Here is a 26355-nt window from a genome sequence, read left to right on the forward strand (position 1 = left end):
TGCCATGAGACACAAAGTGCTAATTTGCTTAATCTTGATCCAGTGTTTAATCTATTTACTTTAAGTTAAAATGACCCTGATGAAGTACATTTGTACTGTTATTTTAAAATAGCAAATGTAATGATAACTATACCTGTTCTAATTCATGTAAGAGCTGAAAAACAGGTATTGTAGGCACACCATTTAACTGAGTTCAGTGCAAAATAGTACAACAAAGAAATTGCTTTTATTAATTCCCAATACATTAGTATTTCTTTTCAATTGCATGTGTTTTACATTAACTCATGGTGTTCCATAGTGGGATTCCAACAGAAACCCTAACACAAGTTTAAAAAACAGATCTAAAAACATCAGCTAGAATCAAGACACATTTACTAAAACATTATTTTAAAAGGTCATTTCGCCAGATCACATCATATAAGTATTTACTTGGATAAGAGAATGAGATATAAATTTTGTGTTCAAATATGCCCAGGGCCTGATGCAAACAAAACACCCATGATCCCTCACAGTATTTCTATTATATATATGCCTTAAACTTTGCTAATTTTCCTAATGAAATTTCAGCAGTCTGCTGCAAAAAGAGCATGATCTAATATTGGGTAGCATGAGTTTGCCTGAAGTGAGATACTGTGTTATTTAATCACTTGGGGGTTGGCAGATGGACCATTCACAGGTCTGTTTTATTTCAGCATTTGTCTGTTAAGCTGCTCATCCAAATTTGTTTAATCAATCAAATATTTCCAGAAGGCCCCTACTATTTCTCTGCATGCAGAGATTCTCCTTTTCAGCTTACAAACAGCCACAAAACTCAGCAATTTTGTTTTCCAGTTGGAATTTGTACATGCAAATCAAGTAGTCTAGGCAGCTTATAAATAAAAGGCCCAATTCTGAAGACTTACTCAGGTGTGCAGCTTTACTCAGATGAGCGGTTCCATTCAAATCACTACTCATTGGGACCACTCACCTGACTCAAGTTACACATGTGTATGTTTGCAGGATGGAGCCTTCAACTTGCCATTGAGCATTTGACTCCATAACCACAACAAGCAGCTGCTATTGTCACTGTAGTGCACTCCCCCAGTGAGTGTGCAGACACTGCCCAATCTCCTCACCCTTCCTGCGCATGGATCCCACACCCCATGGAGAGGCCTTTGTGGGATCCAGAATGCAAGGGAGGTGTGCAGTGGAGGTGGCTCAGTGCTCTGCCATACACAGAAGAGGAGCTCTGCCCCTCCACGGGATGACTTGGACTTTATTCAAGCAAAGCTCCCACTGATGTTGGTAGTTTTACTTGACTAAGGAATGCATAAAAGCTGAGTACAGGCCTCAGGATGTGGCCCAGGATTTTACAATCAACCCCCCATTCCACCAAATAATTTCAGTACTGATTTATTTCAACCCAAACATAATAAACCAACCACCCCAGACAGCTTACTCAGAAACGAAACATGCACAGCTGATGCTTACTCATAGTGTCTGGGTTGTAATGTCAGGGAGCACTAACTCCAGAGAAGTGGTTTTGAATTTTACTGAGCTGTTTGTTGTCCCACGTTCAAAAATGGATCCCAAGCCCAATTAATGTATTTTGAATCAGCAAGCCATCGGAGTATCAAAAAGGAGATACAGCACAAATGCAGTGACACAAAAGAGATTGGATCATGACTACTCAATCAATACAAGGCTGTAATTAATGTAAAAGAGATATAGCTCAATACTACTACTGAGCAACAATAAAGGTAACTTCTGAGCAGTCTTCCTGTATCTCAGCAAGTAGCAACTTTGAAATGTTCACCAGCCTTTCTGAGTCACCTGTTCAAAGGAAAACTTCCAATCTGATGGAGCAACAGCTTGAAAATTTAGAGGATTATGGATGTAGGAGGAGTGTCAGAATCCTGGTTCAATGGAGAAATTTAAACACAGGAGCAGTATCATAATGCTGGAGAGAGCAGGGAAAGGATTGGGGTTATTTCTGACCACCATAGAAAGAGGGCCCATTATATTCTGGCTTTTAAGCATTCTGATAGCCCAACCACCACCCACAGCTGAGAGTCAGGAAAGACTGCTTCTGACGGCTTGTCACAACTATCAAGGAATTCATTAAAAAAATCAACAAAACTCTCTGTCCTGTTACATTTTGATCTTTATAGGCCTGCTCCTGCAAACCCAGAAGAACTCCCATTGACTGGATGGGCTGACTGTAGTAGCATGCATTACTAGCAGTATTGGCAACTCCTGCAATTTTATCACAAGTCTTATGATATTTGGTGTTTTTCTTAAAGCTTCAGCTCCTGGACTCATGTGATTACATGAGAATCTCAGCTTTCTTTTTAAAAATTAGAACTGCAGAGGAAAACTATGAAGGGACCCCGAATGGCTAAAAAACAAGAAGGCAAATAAAAAGACCCAACATTTATTATTTTTTAAAATCTCATGATTTTTAAGCAAATCCCATGGTTTTGGGGGGCCTAACTCATGGTTTTTGAAGGATTGGGGTTGGTAATACTGAATAAGTTTCCCTTTCACATTGTGACTTCTTGCTTCAAATGTCCCTAAGACTAATGTAAAGGCACCTAATTTGGGAAATACTGGGTGTTTTGCACAGATGAAAATATGCTCTCTCTTTGAAGGCACTTGAAACATCAAAGGTGACTTTTAAGGGTTATACACCGTTAAGTTGACTGTTCAAGAATGTATTTGGCTTCATTTTTAATTAAAGTGGATTATGGTGGTAGTTACAAAACGGAGATACAATGATATGAATCAGTGTATTTACTCAGTAATGGGTCTCCAGGCAAAGTCAGTCAGAACAAGAAAAACAGCAAACAGAAAAAGAAGAGCTACTACTACCTGTAAAGCTAATGAAAGAAAGACAGAGACAAATGCAGAGAAGAAATAAAGTGTGCAGAAATCCAATTTTTTAAAAATTAATACCCTTTGACACAGTGTTTTCTAAAAACTCCGTTAAAAAGAACAACCGTGACTGACCAAAGACAGGTATTGTTTTTAAAGAACTGAAAATAAATAAAATTTAAAGAATAAATTCTGCATGAGGACGATATAACTTTGCCTCTTTCTCAGATGCAAAAAATAGCTATAAAAGCTAATTAATTAAATTCTGTAAAGATTTTCTTTTTGAGAATTAAATTAAGCATACTTTTACTACTTTATAATTTCACAAGTTATAAACTACCATACAAACATTAATCACTCAAGCTGGATACAGCTGGAGTTAAAAAAAAAAAAAAAAGACAGCCAACAGCTTCTGCATATCAATTTAAAGAATTTCCCTTAAGTATTTATATTTCCTTTCTGATTTTTTTCAATAAATACTTATTGAGTTGATTTGATATTTACCAGCAGAGTATTTTCACTAAAAACAAAGTACATACATGGATCAACATTATATATCATTTAGAGTTAGTCATAAAATATTATTTAAAAAATGGGTTTTTCTATTCCAACTTGTAAACATGTGCCTAGAAAACAAATAGAACAATTAAAGGTTTTTAAAAATCTATAAAATGATAACAAATATTTATGACTGTTTTTTTTCTTAAGATTTTTGTATCATTGGTGATTTTAATATATTGGTTAATTCACTCATTTTAGATTGAATCATAAAAAAATGCCATTCTGCAGAATAAAAGCCCTCACCTTAAACGATACATATGAAATGCCTTTCATTCTTCAGAATTCTTGCTTTTTCCAGTGAAGTATAGGACAATTCTAGCGTATCCTACTTTTCAGGCCTTATCTAATAATTCAGCTGTAAATGATTTTACAATAAGGTGTAGAGATGTCTCTCTTTTAGAGGTTTAAGTTAACTGTCATGCTAAAAGGTTTCTGTCTGTCAAATAAAAGGATTTCAACTGAATCATTACAGAACATATGGTGGTGACATTTTAATAATTACCCTATTTCATAATTACTTTTAGAGTGGCTTATGATTACACATCTAAATAGCTTGATAAACAACAGTCAAATCATTCTGCTATGCCAGTACACTATAAACGGTGCACTACCAATTGTATGACTCTTTAGTGGCATCAAACTCCACATCTGAATGTTATTGCAAAAAATTCCACACAACAAAAACGTAATTTTATTTTGGAAGTCACTTTTTATGGGACAATGCACATGATCGCTAAAGAGAGTTCTTATTCACGTTGATTTTATATTTTCATGTTCTTTGAAGTTTTTATAAATTAAAGGGGAGGTTTTAAAATGTATTTATAGGCGGTAACTTAAGACAGAAAAAATGGTTAGCACAATTAAACTAACATTAAAAAATATTAAAAGGGGCCCTCCGAGAAAATTCCACATACAACATCTCTATACAAGAGATCACAGACATCTGGAGTTCGATCCTGGAAGGTGCTGAATACTCAATCCTTGATCCAGAAAAGCATTTAAACACATCCTTAACTTTAGGGAATAAAGTGCTTAAAGTTAAACCTGTGCTTAAGTGCATTACAGGAGCAGGGCCAGACTGCTCAGCATTTTGTAGGCTCAAGCCATGGAATAGTAAAGAATATTTAAAACCTCAAAAGCCAGCCCCATGAAATTACTGTCCTACCTTTCTACAAACTTGTAGTCAATAAATCAGACTTTCATCTTTGATCTTGGATTGCACAAAACCTGGCAGGAAATATAGCTGTATGATTTCCCCAAATGTGACTTTAAAAAAAAAGGTCAACAAAGCCCAATATCTGCCTCTAATGGATATAAAGGTTAAGATATTAAGAGTACATCATTAAAGGTATTTAGAGTATTAGAGTGGCACCTCGGCTCTCTTGCATATTTTAATATAATTTACCAAGCCACTACAAACACCCCTTCCAATGCTCATGCTCACCCCTATCTCATGCTTCCCACACAAACATAACACATCACACTTAACTGCTGCACATATTTCAACACTGAATATTTGCTAATGTTCCTGAGGTGGTTAATAACATTTTGTGCAATGCTGTAAGGGAGGCTTATATGTATTCTTGTCTGGTAATAAGTTTGCTTATCTATTACAGGCAAAAGACAGTTCTTTATGAAGATGAAGAGTCTGCTGCTTTCAATGAACACGAGTTCGACTACAGTGACAGAATGTCCAATAACTTGGCATAGATTTGAGTTGGTGGGGTGTCATAGTCAACAAACCTTAATTCCTTTTATGAAAAGCTTTTGTTTTAAGAAACATATATCAAAGCATAAATGTACTAGCCTATTCAGTTATACAAGGAGGAGGCACGGAGGCAGTTTTTGTGGGGATCATCATTATTGACTTTCCAAACTTTTGATTTAAAATTGGTTGGAAGGAATCTTTTATTTTTTCTTAATATTCCTTACCCCCATAAAAGGTTATATCATTTTGATTAAATGAAATAGGCAAAAATCTCATTAAATTTAATGGGAGCAAGATCAAGTCCACATTAGGGCTGGTTGAACAGTTAAACTAATTATTTAGTATTTTCATGAATAACAGGAATAAGTTCGGTTTGCTATGAAGTCATTTTCCTTTAATCACACATATTCAGCAGCTGCCACGTAGTGGTGAAAATGTTTACAAACTCAAAAACGTTCATACAATTTATCACAAGTGATTATTTGTCCAAAATCTGTAGTAGAAAGTGCAGTATTTGTTATCCTCTATTCATTATTTTCCTGCCTAAAAAGTTTCAATAATTCAATCAAGAAGCAGCATTAACACCATAAGACACAGACAATCAAGCCTATGAATACTGAACAGCAAACACTCAACGCGAACAGGCTGTAAATAGGACACATGCTGACAATTATTTATCCTGTCTACAAATGAATACTTATGAACGACAAATTCTGTACATTCAAAAAAAAAAAAATCAGGCTTGGTTTGTGAATAATTCACTAACTGAAAAAGGAGCTAAATTCATAACAATTATTCATAACAAAACAGTTCAACAAGCTCTTATGTGCAGGCTAGACAACAAACTTCTGATCTGTCAAGTAATCTCTGTTTCTGAACTTTCCCATGACAATTCAACTTTTGACCCTACTGGCTTTATTTTTCTCTCCTTTACTAAGATTGTCAACATTTACAAAGCTCTGTCATATGACAATCAGGGTCAGAACTCTCTTGTCTTCTGTGGTATCTTATGCTTTTCCATTCCATTTCCACATTTCTATTTCTTTGTAACGTTTACTTAGGAAGACACTACCTGCCCAGCCAATGAGTCAAGCCAACTGCTGATTTGGCCAAACCTCTTGTTTCTGGTTTCTTAGAGGGAAAAACAAACAACCAAATAGCAGAGCTTTGATATTTGAAATGAATATCCCAAATCAATAACAGAATGAATGATATGTTTAAAAGCCAGAAATATATTTTCAAGTTAAGTTTATTTAAAAATTTGCATCATTTGAGTGGATACTACTAAAAGACCAAGAATGAGCATGTTGCAGTAGTCCGACTGTTAGATTAGTACTATCATGGTATGATCCAAGATTTATTAGAAAAAGTTGTAAGAAACTCCACGTCAGAGATACTGAATCAAGAAATCTATAAGATCAAATGGATTTAATACGAAGTTCTAGACATTATGCCAAAAAACTCTGAAGCTTCAATTTTCAAACAGTTTTTAACACGCACAGATAAAAAATATACAGAAAAGTAGGAACAACGGTAGATGACAAAAGTCTTTAAGAACTCATGTTATTTTAAAAGAAATCTTAAGAAAACAGAAACAATATAGAACAGCAAGTGCCTATGCACAAGCAGCCGAAAGTATAAATTATTTTGAATTAATTAAGAACAACTTGCACATATATCAGAAGAGAGCAAGCTCCCCTTAGTAAAGTGAAGAAAGGGTTGGAGCCTTTGATTTGTTAACACTTCACAAGGCTTGGCTTTTCATCCTCTAGATCTCAAAGTTCATTAACCGTTTGGTACCTAGTGAGCAAAAATATGGCTCTGTAAGCAGCATCTATACAGCATAATTCAGGAGATAAATCTCTCTGATCATTGATTCATGCACTGTCCCAACCTGAAAACGTGGTTGATTTGGATTATCTCCTCTTCAAAGGTCACATTAGGTATATGGGGAAGTTAGGAAGAAGCCACCAAGAATGTTCAAGGAAACCTCTTGTTTCATTATGGCTTACTTTCCAAAATAAGTCAAAAAGCCTTAAAAAAAATGAAGTCATAAGAAAAACATGGGCTCCAGCAAACAAAGGCAAGAGGTATCAGCCTTGTCATAAAAAAAATTCACTTGCGGTCAAATGTTGGACACAAAACTTGAATAAATAAGCTTTGAATGGGGAATATCCTCAGAAGTTGGAGGATGGGAAAAAAATCATCCCTTTTCCAGCCCAGAGTACTAGCACAGCTCCTACAGTCTAGGAAATTCCCCTATATAATGTGTCTGTGTCTGCATTTTGTCCAGAGCCCCACGTGGTAGCAGATTCCCTGACCACGCTTGCACTTCTCCTGTGCTTCCTTCCTTTGAGCCATGGAGAAAGAGGTCCCATAAAGGAGAACTTCCATGACGACTAGGGTTCAGTGTTGTTAAATGCAAAGTAATGCACATTGGAAAACATAATCCCAACTATACATATAAAATGATGGCGTCTAAATTAGTTGTTACCACTCAAGAAAGAGATCTTGGAGCCACTGTAGATAGTTTTCTGAAAACATCCACTCAGTGTGCAGCGACAATCAGAAAAGCTAACAGAATGTTGTGAATCATTAAGAAAGGGATAGAGAGTAAGTCAGAAAATATCATATTACCTCTATATAAATCCATGGTATGCCCCACATCTTGAATACTGCTGTAGATGTGGTCGCCCCCTCTCAAAAAAAGATATATTGGAAATGGAAAAGATACACAAAAGGGCAACAAAAATGTTTAGGGGTATGGAACAGCTTTCATATGAGGAAAGATTAATGAGACTGGGACTTTTCAGCTTGGAAAAGAGACGATTAAGGGGGGATATGATAGAGGTCTATAAAATCATGACGTGTGGAGAAAGTAAATAAGGAAGTGTTATTTACTCCTCATAACACAAGAACTAAGGGTCACCAAATGAAATTAATAGGCAGCAGGTTTAAAACAAACAAAAGGAAGTATTTCTTCACACAGCATACAGTCAACCTGTGTAACACCTTGCCAGAGAATGTTGTGAAAACCAAGACACTAACAGGGTTCAAAAAAGAATTAGATAAGTTCATGTTGGATAGGTCCATCAATGGCTATTAGTCAGGAAGGGCAGAGATGGTGTCCCTAGCTTCTGTTTTGCCAGAAGTTGGGAATGGGTGACAGGGGATGGATCACTTGATGATTACTTGTTTTGTTCATTCCCTCAGAAGCACCTGGCATTGGCCGCTGTCGGAAGACAAGACACTGGGCTAGATGGACCTTTGGTCTGACCCAGTATGGCTGTTCTTACGTTCTTATGGAGTGCTCCAAGAAGCCCCCTTTGCAGCCCACTTCCTTCCCCATGTATCAGAACCATGGTAGTTTGACTGCAGTTAGGGCCTTCTCTACTTGTGAACAAGAATAGGGAGCCAAGGGTTGCTCCTTGACGTTTATTTGGTAGCTACAGGAACCACTATCCTGTACCAGACTAACCCCCTTTGCATTCCTATCGTTGAGAGTCACTAGCCCAAGAGTGTAGATCTATTTGGTGTTATTTAATTTTAACAAATAAACATTAAAAGACTAAAAACTTTACTTCAGCCCTCTACACTAAGTGGTAAATATTACAACAGCATTGCACAACAACCCTTACAAAAGGAAACTGTAAAATTTTAAACTAACAATATATCTAAGCATAATTCATTCAGATGCCAACACAAATTTAACAACAGAATAAGCTTATCCAAGGTCAACAACCCATCATGGTAAACACTGAAAATGAACATTTTTTAAAAATGGTGTTTAATTACTGAGATGAATATTGTTACAACAGAGATCAGGTCTAGATGACAATGACAAACTAGAAAATCGAACTTTAAAATTAAAGTTAATGCAATGAAGGGCACCAATAAATAACTATTTTTAAGAGTCTATTCGTGGTTCTTAAGAACCATGTTTAAAAGCTTTATATCATCCTCTAGCAACTTCTTCAACACCTTTTTGTTTTGCTCTGCCTGACTTCCACAGAAAACATGTTTCATAGCATCAAGAACAGCAATAGCTTTTACACTAATATCCTCTGGGACATATTTCTTGTCAGCACTATCAATATATGTAGTTAGCTGAGGACTAAAATCATACAGCAGGTTAATAAATGCTCTTAACTTTCTGATTTCTGCTGTGTCCTGTTCTACTTCTTCTGTGTTCTGTTCTACCTTTTTTTTCAGAGGTGAAGGCTTAGGTTGGTGATACAGCAGACCTAGTGAAGCCTCTGCTTCTTTTTCCAGCATAAGAGATTTCGTTATATAGTTTTCAGATGATTCAACATACTCTTGGAGATGTGGATTTTGTTTAACATAATGTGGTGGCTTCTGTAACAATTTTTTTAGCTTTTCAATCTTCTCCAAGATTGCTTCACCCGCAGGTCGATGTTTCACCTTGTCATATACATGTAGCTTTTTCACCTTTGCAACGTGTTTCAGTTTTTCTGCTTTTTTGGTGATGTTTTCTGTTTCTTTGAGTTTTTTTACATTCTTTAAAGACTGAACTAGATTTTCCAGGGATCCATTTGTTAGCTGATCAAAAGTCTTACTTTTTCTTTTCGAAACAGCATTTTCAAATGTAATAAATATGTTTTTCAGTGGTGTTGTTGAGCTAGAAGACTCATTAGTGTGTAAAACAACAGAAACTTCCGTGCCAGTTCGCAGTCTCCAAAATGGGGTTGTTGTAGATGTGGTAAATTGTCTTGTAACAGCAGCCTTTTTCTTTGACTTCTGTAGCTTTCCACCATGTTTTTGGCCCACATTTAACCAAAGAGAGTCAATATTTCCATTAACATACGATTTCACTATTTTGGGTGTAATGATTGTTTGCTCAGTTGGTGTGCGCTGTGTAGGAACATCTTGTATCATATCCTGCAGAATCTCCACGAGGTTCCTCAGGGTTTTCTCTTCTTTCTTTTCTTCAGACCCAAAAGGTGTTGTATGAGATTCTATAAAAGATTATCAAATGATTATAAAGTGCACTCATAGAAATTGCAGGTCCACATTTGCCTAATATACTTTCACCTATATCATGCGTAAAACAAATTCCAGCTATATCTGGAATTTTGCCATAACTTTAATGATTTTCATATTTATAGAAAATCTATGCTTTTTTACATTTTTAATGTAACCCTGCCTTCTTAAATGAATGATGTAGGACATTTGCATTGAGTTTCTCTTTTGCAAGCCTGCAAGTTGGGGACTTTTCTACTCTTAGTTCTAGAATGCTGAAATATAGGCTCAGGCACCGCTCCCCAAGAGCTAGCTGCTTTGAAACAGATCTAAATGATGCGATTTTACAGTTAGGATCTGCAAAGAAATTAATGTGAATGAGAGCAAGGAGTTCTTACCATAGATTGTTAAGTTGTCTGTTCCTGAGCTTGAAACCTGGATAGATGAGGTTGGATGCACACTGATCTGTTAAGCACAAAAATAACTGTAATTGCAATATGACTTTCATGTCATAACAACAATATTTTTCTTCATATTATTAGTCCACATTATTTTGGGGCAATAATTAAGGCAGATTTCCAGACAAAATAATTTGACCTAATCAGAACATTATAGCTAAAACAAAACAAACAAAGTCAACAAATTCAAAGTTAAGGTTACCAAAAAAAAAAAAAAGAGAGAGAGTGAGAAAGAGAGATTCCAAACAACAGAGAACATAGATCTCAGATATTTGTTGTACCACACACAATCATAACTTTGCCTCCCTTCTACTTTCACTATACAAGGTAAACATATGTTTTTGGCAAGGTCACCTAAAATGTTAAAACTGCAAATACTGTGATGGTTCTGCCTGGGACCCTGACATCTGGAAACATCTTCAAAACTATGTATTTAGCATTTTGCCATCTTAAACCACATTTTCCATTATTTACAAAAAAAGAATGCCAAGGTTGGAAATTAAGCATGCAAAAGTTAGGAAATGCCAGAATTAAGATTGCCTATGCAACTTTAATTTTCCCCCTTGTGTAGTCTTTAATTATATGACCACATACTATTTTTTTCATAAGACCTCTGCCGTATTGAGTGCACAGGATGGATGGTGCTCATTCATAGCTTGATCCTGCTACTACTGAAAGGAGAGTTCAGATTCCTATTGACTTTTGTGTTGCAGGAACAAGTACTGAATAGGTAGCTATTCAATATTTATTTTTATCCTCATCATTCAATGTATGACCCCATTCTTTGTTTACTGCACACCATTCAAGCCCTGTACTAAATACAGAACTATTTATTTTCTTACATGGGCTTTTCTATGGCATTCATCACTGAAGTGCCTTAGTGCTTCAAAAACATTAATGAATTTATCTTTACAATGCCCTTTGAAGTGAAGTGATATTATTATTCCCATTTCACAGATGGGAAACTGAGGCTCGGAGCTATCGTCAAAAGTGTCCACTAATTTCGGGTGTACCCCTCAGTGTACCTACAGCCTAATTTTTCAAAGCACTTAGCATTTTTATTGCACATTATATGTTCAAAGCACAGCACCCATTGACGTCAGTTGCAGGTATGAGTGCTCAGCACTTCCGCAAATCCAACCCGTGTCTCATGTTGGACACCCAGAAAATGGGGAACACCTAAGGGCCATCTGCAAAAATTTTGGTTTAAGTGACTTGTCCAGTCTCACACAGAAATTATGTGATGGAGGCAGAGATAGACTCCAGAATGGTATTCACCCGCCTTAACCATGAGACAACCCTTTATCTTCATGCAGTCCCCAGTCTGATTCACTGCATACCTTCCAATTTATACAACTAATGACTTAAAAACATGAGGCAGATATCCTCCAGAAAAGCCCCCATATGGTTGCAGAGACAAGCTTGAAATGTGAACCCCAATGGTACAAAAGCCAAATAAAAAGAAATTCAATCTTTTTATTTTTAAAAAACTCATAATTTTTAAGCCAGACTTGTGATTTTTGGTGCTTTTTGAATGCTTGAGGTTGGTAATATTGCTTATAATTCAGCCAAATTTGAGTGAATTTTCACAGGGGCAGCAAAAGGCACCTCTCTGACCCCAGGAGGATCCCCTCACAAATTTCAAGTCTGTGATCCAAAACACAGTGACGCTAAAACTTTTCAACAAAAAAGTTGTAAGAATTTGTTAACATTGGCAAACAACATATATTTCCCCTGACCACTTTCTTGAGAACAGATGAACTGTTTTTTGCTGAAACTTTCAAAGACACTGAGTCTGGGGCAAATACTTAGCATGGAAAATTTCAGCCTAAACTGTTCAAATTTGTCAAAATTAGGAGTACCTGAAAACAGGAGCTTATAATAGATAGTGTGAGGCAATCTTAACCACAGGCACCTTTCAGCTCTGTCTATAATAATCTAAACACAAAGGTAAGTATGTTTAAACTGCCCACGGGTGCAGGCAGTCCAACTACTGTGAACAGAAAGGAGTTAAAATGATTATAAATTTTCCAGTATGTGCAGCATGAGAGAAATATAATAGGAAGGGAGAGTGGGAGTTAGATATGTCTTTGAAAAGTACATGAAATTTTGGAAGAAAGATGCTGTGTTCCTGTATTGTTAAGGAAGGATGAACTAGAAGTGTGCTTTGTAATTCTGTAACTGTCTTCTTTATTATCTATTTCACTCTATAGTTATATTAATTCTACAATGCCTTTTCAGACACATTTGTGTGAAAACCCCACACCAAATAAAGTTTATTATTATTCCATTCTTGTGTTTTTAGGATGTTTTAGCATCTATAATCCCTATTGGATGACTTTCCTTCAAAAACAGACTCCAACGAGAAACTGCTGAACTTGAATTAATATGCAAACTAGACACTATCAACTTAGGCTTGAACAGAGACTGGGAATGGCTGAGCCATTACACACATTGAATCTATTTCCCCATGTTAAGTATTCTCACACCTCTTGTCAAACTGTCTGTAATGGGCCATCTTAATTATCACTACAAACGTTTTTTCTCTTAATTAATTAGCCTCTTAGAGTGGGTAGGACAACTCCCAACTTTTCATGTTCTCTATATGTGTATATATAGATCTCCTCACTATATGTTCCATTCTATGAATCCAAAGAAGTGGGCTGTAGCCCACAAAAGCTTATGCTCAAATAAATTTGTTAGTTTCTAAGGTGCCACAAGTACTCCTGTTCTTTTCCCCTCTCCTGTATTTCAACATTGTCTTTATGTACCACAGTAAATTTGGTACAAGTGTTCAAAGATTCAAACAGTGACTCTACATATATTTGATCCATAATAACTCTATAAGCTTCTTCCTGAGCTTTTTTTGCCTGAGGAACGGAAGAACCATATCTTCTAAACAATTTCACTGCCCCTAACACTTCAGACACACAGGGACAAAGTTATGTACTTATTTCTTCTGCATAATCTAAATGATTAATTTCTACTCACTTTTCCTTTTGAACCCCAACCATATTTGGAATAGTCTGCTGATGTCCAAACATGAAAAGTGCATTTTGCTGAGTAACTCATAGCAGTTTTCTTTGCTTTCAGTAAAAATGGTAGGTGCATAACTCAGTCTCTGTGATGGTGCTCCAAAACATTCACAACTGTATTTTCAATGTCCGATTAAATCTTTCCACCTTGCTGTCTCACTGATGTCAGAGGCCTGATATGGGTTTAATTAATGACCAAACTTTTGTGAACTCAAATATTCAAAACTCAAAATCCATTTCTTGGTGCTAGTTCACTCCCAGGGAAACACCAAACCTAGCGATAAAAGAATGTACTGAAGAGATATGTAGGGCCTTGTTTTTATATGTGGCCTCTATTTTTAATTTATTATATTATTATTATTTATTTGTATTACTATAGCACCTAGGAACTCTAGTCAAGGGCCAAGACTCTTTTATGCTAGACACTGTACAAACATCAAACAAAAAGATGGTCCCTGCCCCAAAAGAGCTTACCATCAATGTATAAGACAAGAGACAACAGATGGATACAGACAGTCAGATTACAAGGAAAAATGAGATAATATTGGTCAGTATGATAGGCAGTGATCACAATATACCAGCAGGCTAACATCTATCTAAACTTGCTTGTGCATTTGTCCACATTCAGGTTTTTTCATGTGAAGAAATTCAAATGTATGCAATTTCATTTCCACATGCAAGCTAGGTAGCTTTGCACTAACAATGTTATTTTAGTGACAAATCCAATTTGCACACATAAATTTGAATTTTTCCATGAAAAAATTTAGGTATTAATAAATGTATGCAGAAGTTCAATTGAAGACATACATTTAGCGATTGGGGTGAGACCTCTTTGAAAATTTGTTCTCTGTATTCTAAAACTGTTCAATATTTATTTCAGCAGCAAACTTCTCTGCCTCAAACTTAGTCTAACTACAGGAGAAATCTGTTCGCAAACAAGCACAGACTGGTGGGACCGCATAGTGCTGCAGGTGGTAGTGACTACTCTTCAGCAGGTTAACCTGTGACTGTCCACTTGATTTGACTACGGTCCAAATGCATGTACAGAACAACAGAAGTCTTCTGACACTCCATCTTGTCACTTTGGGTAGGGGACAGGACTTGTAGGTGATTTCTTTGAACACATACATGTTTGCCAACAGTAAACACAGTCTAGTCAGTTTCAGTTAACAATATGCTGAAATAGTCCATGTTTACAACTTATGTCTACAGCAAAAAGGCATGAAGTTAAGGCATATCAGAAATTTATTTGAAGAGCCGTGGGGCCACATGAAAAAGTTCGAAAATATTCTATTTGGAAGCAATTCTGCATCTATATCATCTGTGACTTGCAGATGAACCACTCTAATCTGCAATATCCGTAGACCTCACAATCTAAACAAAGTCAAGTGTGCTAAGGACTGGGAGGAGAGAAAGAGAAAGAAAATACTGGTGCTGTTTTCTTAATAAAGAATAAAGTGAAAATCAGAAAATTATATATGAACAGAACTGTTCCTAAATACCAATATTTTCCAGTTTTCCCCACAAGGCACATGTTTTCTTTAAAATAGAAATGAAAACACTAACAACAAAGAAACAAAAATCAGCACACATTCTAGAACAGGGGTAGGCAACGTGTGGCATGTGTGCCGAAGGCGGCACGCGAGCTGATTTTCAGTGGCACTCACACTACCCAGGAGATCTGCATTTTAATTTAATTTTAAATGAAGCTTCTTAAACATTTTAAAAACCTTATTTACTTTACATATAACAATAGTTCAGTTATGTATTATAGACTTAGAGAAAGAGACATTCTAAAAACATTAAAATGTATTACTGGCACACGAAACCTTAAATTAGAGTGAATAAATGAAGACTTGGCACACCACTTCTGAAAGGTTGCCAACCCGTTCTAGAATAACCTAAAAAAGTGTCACTGAGTGAAAACACCCTGCTTGGTAGCAGGGCCGGCTCCAGACCCCAGCGCGCCAAGCAGGCGCGTGGGGCGGCATTGTCCCGGCAGGGCGGCATTTGGCTCCGGCGGACCTTCCGCAGTCATGCCTGTGGGAGGTCCACCGGAACCCCGGGACGAGCGGACCTGCCGCAGGCGTGACTGCGGAGGATCCCCTCTTCCCGCGACTCCGCTTGAGCTCCCGCAGGCATGACTGCAGCGGGTGCGCTGCTCCCGCGGCTCGGACGGAGCTCCCGCAGGCACGCCTGCGGATGCTCCACCGGAGCCGCGGAACCACGGGACCGTCCGCGGGCACTTCTGCCCCGGCCGCGGGACCGGGGAAGGGCGGCAAGCGCGCCGCCCTGCTTGGGGCGGCGTAATTTCTAGAGCCGCCCCTGCTTGGTAGAAAGCATAAGCATCTTTACTAAGGCCCTGATCCTGCAAAGTTTAAAGTTAAACACGTGTAAATCTTTGCAGGACCAGGACATAATTAATAAATTGTCTAATTCTGTCATAGAACATGTCGAATTTTCCTTTCTTCTCCTTCTCTCCCAATGTAGGACTTTATCCTGCTCCCACAGAAGTCAATAGAAAAATCTCTTAGCAGCAGAATTAGACATATTGTATACACTGTAATAGTGAAAATTAGTAATTAACAAGTATTTTCCTTTGTTTTGATGTTAGAGAAATAAGAAATGAGAAGACCGATAAACCCAAATTATACTGAAATGTTGGTAGGCATATCTCTTTGGGGCAGGGACAATTACTTCTTTTCTGTTTGGAAGGGCCCTAGCACATTGTGGCCAAAACAGAAATAAATAAATACATTTATTTTCAAAATCCCAAAATTAGAGTTACCTTTATGTGTTTAACATTCTCGAAAGTATGTTGCAATGCTAAAAGAAAAAAACACTTAAAATTAGTTATTGAGCTTAACATTTAAATTACACAATGTCAATGCTGAGGCCCAGACTGGGATTTGGATTTTTTATTTTATAAATGTGCCCTGTGCATTGTATTAAAAGTGTTCACCTCATATTACACCAAACAGGGAAAGAAAGCCCACTGCAAAGTTAAAATCTGAAATTATAACAAAAAATAAGTTAACTTCTCTTTATTTCAAGTAATTTTGTGTTGGAAATTTAGGGCCAGTTTTTCAAAAAACTCAGTACCAGCTTATCTGATTTAGGTACCTAAATGAAGTCTCCAGATTTTCAAAACTTCTCAGCTTTCATGTCACCTAAATAACATGAACAATGGGAGCTGCTGGTGCTGATCTCCTCTGAAAAGTTGGCCATTTCAATGTAAGTGCCTAAATTGGAGACTGAGCTGAGCACTTTTGAAAAGCTAGTCCCTTAACTTCTGCATGAAAAATAGAGAAGAAATGTACAACTGTTTTTCAGAACCTTAATGATGGAGCCAAGCAATGTGATGTTTAGAATTACATGCCATGCCAGGTAATCAGGAATTTTTCCTACTTGCAAATATTATTTCTTTAAATTAGACTTCACTTTTCTGGGGATGTTGGATTGAGTGTTTCTGCCAGCAGGTGAAGAAAGAAAACCAAAAAGATTGCTCAAGATCACAGTAAGTGTCATCTCTCTCAGTTTAAGAAATTCACTTGTGAAACCACATAACTGTAAAATTAAACACAAGGAAAAAGAAAAAAAGACAACAGAATCAAGAGAAAAGGTAGTATTCTGGACTAATAACATTCAATTTACAAATGCCATGCAAACATTTTAAGTAACAAAAAATTGTTCATTCTATAAAATTGGCTGTTATCAACCTAGGACTGCCTTGACTAAGAAGCAATGCAACAAAGGTAAAGCGACAATCTCTGAAGCAGTGCCTGGAGAACTCATTTGCAGGAAGTTACTTCTGCAGAAGACCAGACTTCTAGACACAAAGAGTCAGTGGAGGAATGAACAGAACTCTATGTAGTGTTTTAATAAATGTATTGGATTGAAACATCCTATCAAAGACTCAAAGACATTCCAAATGCCTTTATTGAACAATTATAATGAAGCCTGGTAAAGCCTTGTTGTTGACTTTATAGATATTGTAATACACTTTTCTTTCCCGTTCTATGCTGCCTAAATAGTCCTCCAGGTACATTTTGAAAGCCCCTTAGACATCTATGAAATATAAAATAATGTTGTGGGACATAAAGAACCACAAAATAATCTTGTGACCCTAGACAAATTTAAAATTGATTTAAAAAAAAATTAAGACTATGTCGGGAATGGTGGCACTGAGGCTGGCAGATCGCTCAGGAGTTCTGGGCTGTGATGCACAAGGCCAATCAGGTGTCTGGTGCCACCGACAGCTTGGCCAGCGGGTGACTGAAGGACTGGCTAGAACAACACAAATGATATGAGGGCTGATGGATCGATCAATCAAAGTGAAAATTAAGGATAATTCTACATTATTTTGTCTATTTGAAACTAGAAAAATGGCTTCACCAAAGAAATTCTCACTTGTCCTTTCTGCCTAACACATAGCCACTAAAAGGAAGCTTTGGGGGGAAAAGAGGAAAAAAGACAACCTAAGAATTTTAAACTGATCTTCCACTGATGCACCAAGGATCTATGCAAGTTTCCAGCTCAACTAGCAGAAAACTCTAGCACTTAGAACTTTGACTGCCACTTATCAGCATGAGTTTCCAAAATTCTTCCTCTGATGTATCAACTACAGCTTCTAGGTTCTTGTCTAGGCCATTGGGGAAAAAATTGTGCAAGTCTCTGTATTTGCTAAAGGTAGCTTGTGATTCTTGCTAAAAGAGAACAGATTTACTTCTGGACTTCTCCTGCCTTTCATAATGTTTCATGAACATCTCAACGTGAAAGTCATATTTTCCAAGACTTGGCTACATCAAATCAACCTTAATATTGGGGTGAGCTCTACGTGGTCTATTAGGAAGCTATTGAAATGATTTTCTGCCCAGTGAAATAAAACTGAAGAACTATGAGCATCTGCTGGCTCATAATTTTGATGGGTGAAACTTGATGCTTCCAAGTCTTATGTTTTTGATACTTCACATCACCACTACATCAAATATGATGTGTACCTGCTTTCTATTTCCTGCTTCTTCCTCCATCCTGATCCCCTAGGCTCCGAAGAGAGATTATAGCCTCCCATGACTCAAGACTCCTTGTATTGTTAGGATACTGAGCAAGGCACTTTATCACACAAAACTGTTCAGTTTGACCTTTTCTTTGTTTCTGCAGCTCACAGGAATACACAATCTTGTGACTCAAACATCACTGACTGAAGCTATCTTGACAATGAAAATATTGGTCCTGCGTACTTTGAGTCCACTGGCTCAAACTGAGGCTCTATAAGTCTCCCAGATAAAAACTTGAGCTAGGGGACAGTATCCATACAAGAAACCATCAGGCTCCAAGCTCTGGTCTAGTTCACAACAGAATACAGATCTAGCCCTTAAAGTTGAAGAACTTTTCTTGCATGATCAATTCTCCAACAAAATTGTTTTATGGAGAGCTTTAAGCGTCTCAAAGGATTGACCTAGAGAGAAAAATAAATTTCATAGTTCAGCTGAACAATCATAAGGAACTCAAAACAGGGCCAAGGCTGATAAGAAGAAAAAAAAGGTTAATCTTACCCCCACTCAAGTATAGAGAGGATTTGCAAGTCCAAAGTCAAACAAAGAATATTTAGTATTTATACTGATTACTTAAGAATTCCCAGTTAACACTCTGAGGTTTGATAGGTTCTTGTCCCAAGACCAGGCCCAGTATTATTAAAATTAGGGTTCAGTTGGGAACCCCGATGTGCAAGATTGCAACACTCACAATCCATAGATCAAGCAACAGGTTTGGTGACCAAACAGGGAAGGGTCCACAGTGGCAACCCCCCTACCTGTAGTTTAAACCCGGGTAACAGGTAACTCACCTGCAATAAAAATATAAGTTGAAATCCAAACTAATCTCTCAATTAGAATGTAGTGCCTGTCACAAACATTGTACGTTTCCAGAGTACGGGACTTTCTCACTTCCTCTGCTATTATTCTTCTTTTCTGTTTCTCTGCCTCTAGTATACTACTACTACTTGTACTTAGTTGACCAACTCTGCAATAGAGGGAGTATTGTTCTCCTGGGAGGAATAGTAACTAGCACACACACATGCACGTGCATGCACACACCCCTCAAGCAGAGGTATTTAAGACACAGTGGATACAAATCAATGATTTTTTTTAATGGATTTTTTTTATTTAAATCGGATTTTTTTGATAAAATGTTTTTTGAGGAAAAAACCTATCTCTAAAGATAGTTTTAATTAAGATGCATTATAGCTCAAAGATATCTCATCATGGAATACGGATAATAAATTCTAATTCTATAGTATGAGACAATATATTCATTTAATGTTTAAGAAAAGTTTTGTAAATGAGTTCCAATAGTTCATGGATTATAGACCCAATCTTATCAGGTTCCAGGGGCTTCTGTATAGATCATTTAGGTTAATCTTTCTATCTACCCAATGGGACTCAGTGTTCAGTCTAGAAGATACCATCAGAGATGCTTAGTTTTGCAGTTCTCAAACTGTGGATTTGTGTCTCAAGAGGTAACATGCTTGTTAACAGCAAAAATGTTTTAAATAAATAAATAATATAGAGAGGTGAGAAATAACAGACCTCAACTCTATTGTCCCTCTGCAAATTTGGTTACACAGAGTCAATCCCTTACCTCTCTCTAAAAGTGCAAAGTTTCAAAAAGTTCAATGAATAGAAGATTGTTGGGGGCGGAATAGTTCTGGACAAGGAGAAGAAGTCTGGAGATAAATGTGAGAAGTGAGGGACATATGCTTGTTTTGTTAAAATATTATATGTTTACTGTTGAAGAAAAAAATCCAAAATATTTAGCATTGTTGTTTTAGGGAAATAAAACAATTTAAATGTGTCTGGTGATGTTCTCCTCCTAATACTGCATGGCAGGAAAATCCTCCACATATTAATGATTAACCTGTGGAATTGGAGATAGTTCACCTCCCAATGACTTCATAAATATCTGCTTCAATTACCTTTGGTAAATGAAATAACCAATCATTCATTTTCTGATATAGCTGTAAAACTAATCTGAAAAGTTTTCAAAATAAATCACTGTTTAAAAATGTATAGTGTGTACCTTCTAAAAATGAAACCTCTCTCTATCTCTGAGTTGTGAAGAATATGTATTAAGGTTATAACAACCAACAAGAAGGCACTTTTATGTAGAAAACCATGATTAAATTGAGTCTTCCTGACTAGTGATTTAAATCAAATCCACCCTGATTAAGACCTTAACCATCAGACTAACATGGCATGCCAGAGGCAGGGTAGGACCCTGATAGATAGCAACCTGTCTCCCACCACTAGGTCTCCATGATAATTGTAACTGTGTGGGGTGATGTGGGACATCAGCCTCATTGAACTCTGATTGCATCCTCATTAGGTGTTATTGACTAGTCATTTGTGTTCAGAATCTCACAAGAGGATTCTGTGCTGTTTAAAATTTAACAAGTGTTAAGGGGGGCTTTGTAAATTGAACTGTTTGTAATATTAAAGGTACCTAAAGTTTAATAAGAAGTAGCATCGGGACCAGTGACCCACACCTTGAGGTGGCAGGGGAGGTGATTTCATTTTCGTTTTAGCCACCAATAGGCCACAGTAGTTCAGACTCTGTCCAAATCTGTCGATTCACTTATTTCAGTCCCATGCCAAAGTTCACAGGCCTCAACGCCTTATGCTAACTGCTTAAGCCAATGTATTACAGCAGTGGATTTCAACCTGTGGTCAACAGACTCTTGGGGTCCACAGACTATGTCTAAGATTTCCAAAAGGGTTCGCACCTCCATTTGATATTTTGTAGGGATGCACAAATTTAAAAAGGTTGAAAAATACCATCTGACAGGATACAGGCCTGTAGGCTCATGCTTTATTACCTTAACTTATGCCTATGCCTTACCTAGCAAACACCTATAGGCAACAGGTGAAGACTGATTAAATCAATTTTTGTCTGTGAAATTAGAAAAATGATACTGTAATTTAGAATATGGAAAGCCTCTGGTGACTATACTGTGATTTGTCATCTCTGGAGGACAGATGTAAATTGGAAAGAGAGGAAGAGGACTTGGGCTGTCAAGAAAATATTGATTTGTACTCAGCTGTCTTCTTTTAAATTTCTTCCAAACCTTCATAGAATAGCAAATCATCCTGGAGCAGAAGACCTATCAGATGTGACTTGACACTGTATCCTCTTGTCCATAATATTACCAGATAGTCTTTCTATCCTTTGAAATGGGAGTTATGACACACAAAAATGCTGACAGACTATAAATGCTGTCAGCCAGGAACTTAAAAGTCACAGATATTACATGCACCAATTTCTTAAATGTATAAAGAAAAAAGGAATTCCCCATCTCCTGTACCTGTGGACTATAGTTCTAAATATTAGAATCAGGTATACTGGAACAATTACAAGCTTCAGTGGCATTTGCAAGCTGCCATCTGCTCTCCTCTCTAAAAATTCTTAAGATTCATTGTTCTATCAAATGGCACAGCATTACCTTTTACATGGTTGCATTAACCCGCAACTTTTGACATGTTGATGATGTTTTGGGCAAACTAGAAAAGACTGCAGGTAAGGGATGCCCTTGCAACAGGTTCATCCTGAGCCCCCAACCCAAGATTAGAATACCACTTTAAGAACTCCATTTAGGCAGGAATTTGTGAGGACAAATAAAAATTGTAAAGTACAAATTTTTAGTAAAAAATAGAAGTGGACAACATTTTTTTTCATTTTTGTTGAACTGATTTGGAGTGCCTAAATACTGGAAAAAAAAGTTTTCAGTAAAAAGGTATAGAAAAATTGGATAGAGAAAGTCATAGATCCACACAGTTCATTCCATCTCCAAGCAGGAAAATCTACCTTTTGCTCTTAATCTTGCAAGTTCTTGCACAGTAAACAGACAGGAAAATAAGGTTGTTGTGCTCCAGTGCTAGTGTTAGCAGAAGCTACATGTAGGCTACAAATATTTACCAGTATAGGTAAAAAAATTTAAGCCTCCATTAATTTTGAAAGTCTTTGGTTTTGGTAGCCTGATTTAAGACTTCTATCACCTGCTTTCCAGAGGTGCTGAGCAACCTATTAACCACTTACTTAAATTTCTGTCAATAATGTGACTCAAGATAAAAGGTAACCTTAATAAATATGTAGAGAATGAAATGAACAAACAATGCAGAAAAAAAAAACCCACACACAAATTAACTGCCAGAGACAAATAGAGTGGGAGAGAGTTGGTCAGATTCATTCATCAATTTGCACACTACCCCACTTGCTGGTAGAGAGGCTCAATCCATTAAAGTTTCAAAACCTCTATTTTGCCTTGCCACTCCCCCAAATATGTGAACATTATATCCCATGTGTTCTGGGTGATGTGACAGGTTAGTAATTTTAACACCTGACCTCTAACTACAGAACATGCTTGTTATTTTTAATACCCTAGAGAAACAGTGTGACTTAGGCCTTTACATACATATTTTCAAGAGGAATGTAAGAAATTAATTGTTGGACTAAATCTCCATCCACCACTTTGAAAAGGTATATCTAATGTTCTTACACCAGATCCCTATTATTTGTTTCAGTTAGGTATATAAACCCCCCTTCCCTTTTCATTCATAATAATATCATTTGTTTGGGAAATATGTATGCAATTAAACACATCAGGCATCTTATTAGTAAGTCATGCCAATTTTCCATAGCTCTATTAGTAACAATTATTTGACATCACTAGCTCCTTTTACAGGCCTACACTAAACTTCAAAACCAATATATATAAAGCTCCAAGCCTGCAACTGAATCCACACACGTGGACCTATTGAAGTCACTGGGGCTACATGTTGGTAGACCTTTGAGACAACACATAACGCCAGTGAAATCAATAAGTTCACCCCAGCAGACCTGACTGCAGGATAAGGTTTATATTTGCTGTAAGTACAACAAATGCCTTTTAGTACATTATTGTAATTCGCAGCTGAGCGCCCTCTTAGGTCTGAAGTAGTCGGGTTTCTCTTCCAGCGGATTAAGCTACTGCCAATATTTTTGTTTCTTCAGCCCCACACCCGCAGAATGCTCTGTCCAAATATTACATGTGCTATGCAATTAGCCATCTTGAAACAAGGCATTAAGGATCTGATCCATCCAGCTCCAATTGAAATCAAAGGCAGCAGGAGCAGGTCCTTAGAACCTTATCCAAAGAGCCTTTAGTGCTGCACGTGTTAGAGTTTTTATTTAGAATGTGACTGCATTTGATCAGGGCCAGGCGCATGTTCACCATGGGCGTAATACCTTCCCTGACAAAAACCCCACGCCTTTGGGGGGCTTCTGCATTAAAAGTCAGCTACTTTAGTGACAGAGCCCATGATTTTTTACATGCATGGCTCAAGCTGCCCAATGGAGAGTCCAGCCTGTAAAACGATGTACACTATTAAACAGCACTAAACAACTTCAGCCTGACAGGGGGGTTATTTGTGTGATTCTCATCCTTCCCCTGACAGCGCTAATCAAACATTGCACCGGGATGTTTCCTGGGTTAAAGTAACGGCTCGTGCAGGTATTGCTGGGCCCTCAGTCGGGGCCCCTATTGCTTGGGCCCTGCTCTGTTACCGCAGGCGGGAGCGGGCTGCTAACGGCGGCTCCTGCCGCCCTTTGCCCGCGCACTGGGCGAGGCGGGGCTGGAGGCCGGCACGGGCCGCGGCGGCTGCGTACCCGACAGGCCCCAGCGGGGGGCAGCCCCGTGCGAGGAGCTGGGCCGCGAGCTCCCCCCACCCCGGGCAGGGCGGTGCCCCGCGCCGTACCCTGCATGGCGGGGGCTGGCTCCTCCGCGGAGGCGCTCAGGGCCGGGGCTGCCGGCAGGAGGGCGAGCGCCGCGGCGAGCAGGAGCAGCCGCTCCCCGGCCATCCTCCGCGCTACACAGGGGCCGCGGGCCCGGGGCTCGTGGCGGGCGGGCGGGCAACCGTCACCGGCCCCCGCGCGCGCCGCTTCGAACCCGCCCCGCGCCGCGGGCACCAGCTGTGCCCCGCCCCACCCCAGGCATCGGCCCCGCGGTCCCCACTGGGCGCCGCCCCCACAGGCACCAGCCCGGTGCCCCCCCCCCCCCACCACACACTAGCTACCCCACAGGGCACGATCCCACGGGCACCAGCCCTGTGCCCCCCTACATACACACTAGCTCCCCTACAGGGCGCCGCCCCCACACACACTAGCTCCCCTACAGATCACCACCACCCCACGGGCACCAGCCCTGTGTGCCCCCACACACACTAGCTCCCCCTACAGATCACCACCACCCCCCACACACATACCAGCACCACACACTGGGTACCAGCCCTGCCCCACCAACACACACACCAGGCATCTGACTCCACCTGTCACTGTCCCTGTACACACACACACAGAGGCATAAAGCTCCCTCCCTCTGCCACTCCACCAGCCACACTACCCTTCAGGATTTTCACATCTGGTTCTTAGTTCCTTAGCACTCCCACAACTCAAAGAATTTTCATCCCTGAGGGTAACAGCAGTGCCCTCCATACAGCTTGATGCACATTAGTCACAACCAACATTTCAGGGCCTCTTTTTCAAAACCAGCAATTCATTCATGCATTTTACATGCAATTTGCTATAGGAACAGTACAGTGAGCATAATTTATTGCACATGCAAAACTCAAACCTGCAAAAAGAAAGGCCCTGATTGAAAAACAACTCTTAGATGGAAGGGTGACCAGATGTCCCTATTTTATAGGGACAATCCAGATATTTGGGGCTTTTTCTTACATGGGTGCCTATTACCCCTAGGGTGACCAGACAGCAAGTGTGAAAAATCAGGACGGGAGTGGGGGGTAATAGGAGCCTATATAAGAAAAAGCCCCAAATATCAAGACATCTGGTCACCCTAATTACCCCCCACCTTCTGTCCTGATTTTTCACACTTGCTGTCTGGTCACCCTAGTTCGATGGAGATCTATAGCATGGCACAATGGCTTTCATCAGATGTGTTCCAGGAGGCTTACATGTAGCTTTTGTATATTTCAGCCTTATCTTAGAATTTACTTTAAAAAAACCCAGCACTTTAATGATACCTCAATATTTTTACTTTTTTTTTTTTTTTTTTTTTAATAATATCAGAAGGGTACAGATCTCTGTAAGAAAGTAAGGGTATGTCTACACAGCAACTTGCCATTCACGGCTGGCCCATGCCATCTGACTCAGGCCCTCACTGCTGGGGTGTTTCATTGCTGTGTAGATTTGCTAGCTCAGGCTGGAGCTCAGGGTCCCAGAGGGTCCCAGAGCCTCCCACCTCACAGGCTGCTGGAGCTTTGGCTCCAGCCTGAGCCTGGAAGTCTGCACAGTAACGAAACAGGTCTGCAAGCCTGAATAGGCTGGCACAGGCCAGCTGCAGGTGTCTAGCTGGTGTGTAGACATACTCTAAAATTGAGGCATTTAGGGATCATCTGTGGATCGTAGAAGAATGCATATATGAAGTATCTTTAAGTCAGAACCTGTTGCAGTTAGGATTGAGAAATACATTCTGATTTAAAATGGCTCTAAGACTAAAAACAGCTATTTCAATTGTAACATTGTGGCCTGCTGTTATTGATTAGGCATGTGTCCTTGAGAAAGACTTCAGGCAAACCACATATTGATTCTCCTAATTCTCCATGTGCTATTTCATCTGTATGTTTTTGTGGGGGTTTGCCAAGTGATCCAAAAAACCCACAACCTACACATAAACAGTGGATTTTAATAAAATTTAATTGAATCAAATAAA

At 38.6% G+C, this 26355-nt stretch overlaps 1 protein-coding gene across 1 annotated transcript; it reads right to left on the minus strand.

Moving 5' to 3' along the window:
• Positions 1–8717: 8717 nt before the first annotated feature.
• LOC120374051 lies at positions 8718–24539 on the minus strand. The gene is made up of 4 exons (XM_039493261.1): positions 24383–24539; positions 16384–16421; positions 10501–10567; positions 8718–10098 (listed from the first exon to the last, which is right to left on the minus strand). Exons 1-4 carry the CDS (start codon positions 24483–24485, stop codon positions 9038–9040), a joined length of 1269 nt encoding a protein of 422 aa, XP_039349195.1. The 5' UTR covers positions 24486–24539; the 3' UTR covers positions 8718–9037.
• Positions 24540–26355: the final 1816 nt, after the last annotated feature.

Source organism: Mauremys reevesii, linkage group 10 (assembly GCF_016161935.1).
Source record: "Mauremys reevesii isolate NIE-2019 linkage group 10, ASM1616193v1, whole genome shotgun sequence".
NCBI lineage: Eukaryota > Metazoa > Chordata > Testudines > Geoemydidae > Mauremys > Mauremys reevesii.

Coding starts and splice junctions, on each gene's coding strand:
- LOC120374051 (XM_039493261.1), bottom strand. CDS start 24,485: ATGGCCGGGGAGCGGCTGCTCCTGCTCGCCGCGGCGCTCGCCCTCCTG. Junction 16,422..24,382: donor GCCAGCCCCCGCCATGCAGG/GTACGGCGCGGG, acceptor TTTTTCTTTTAG/CATTGCAACATACTTTCGAG. Junction 10,099..10,500: donor AGACAACTTAACAATCTATG/GTAAGAACTCCT, acceptor AATCTTTTATAG/AATCTCATACAACACCTTTT.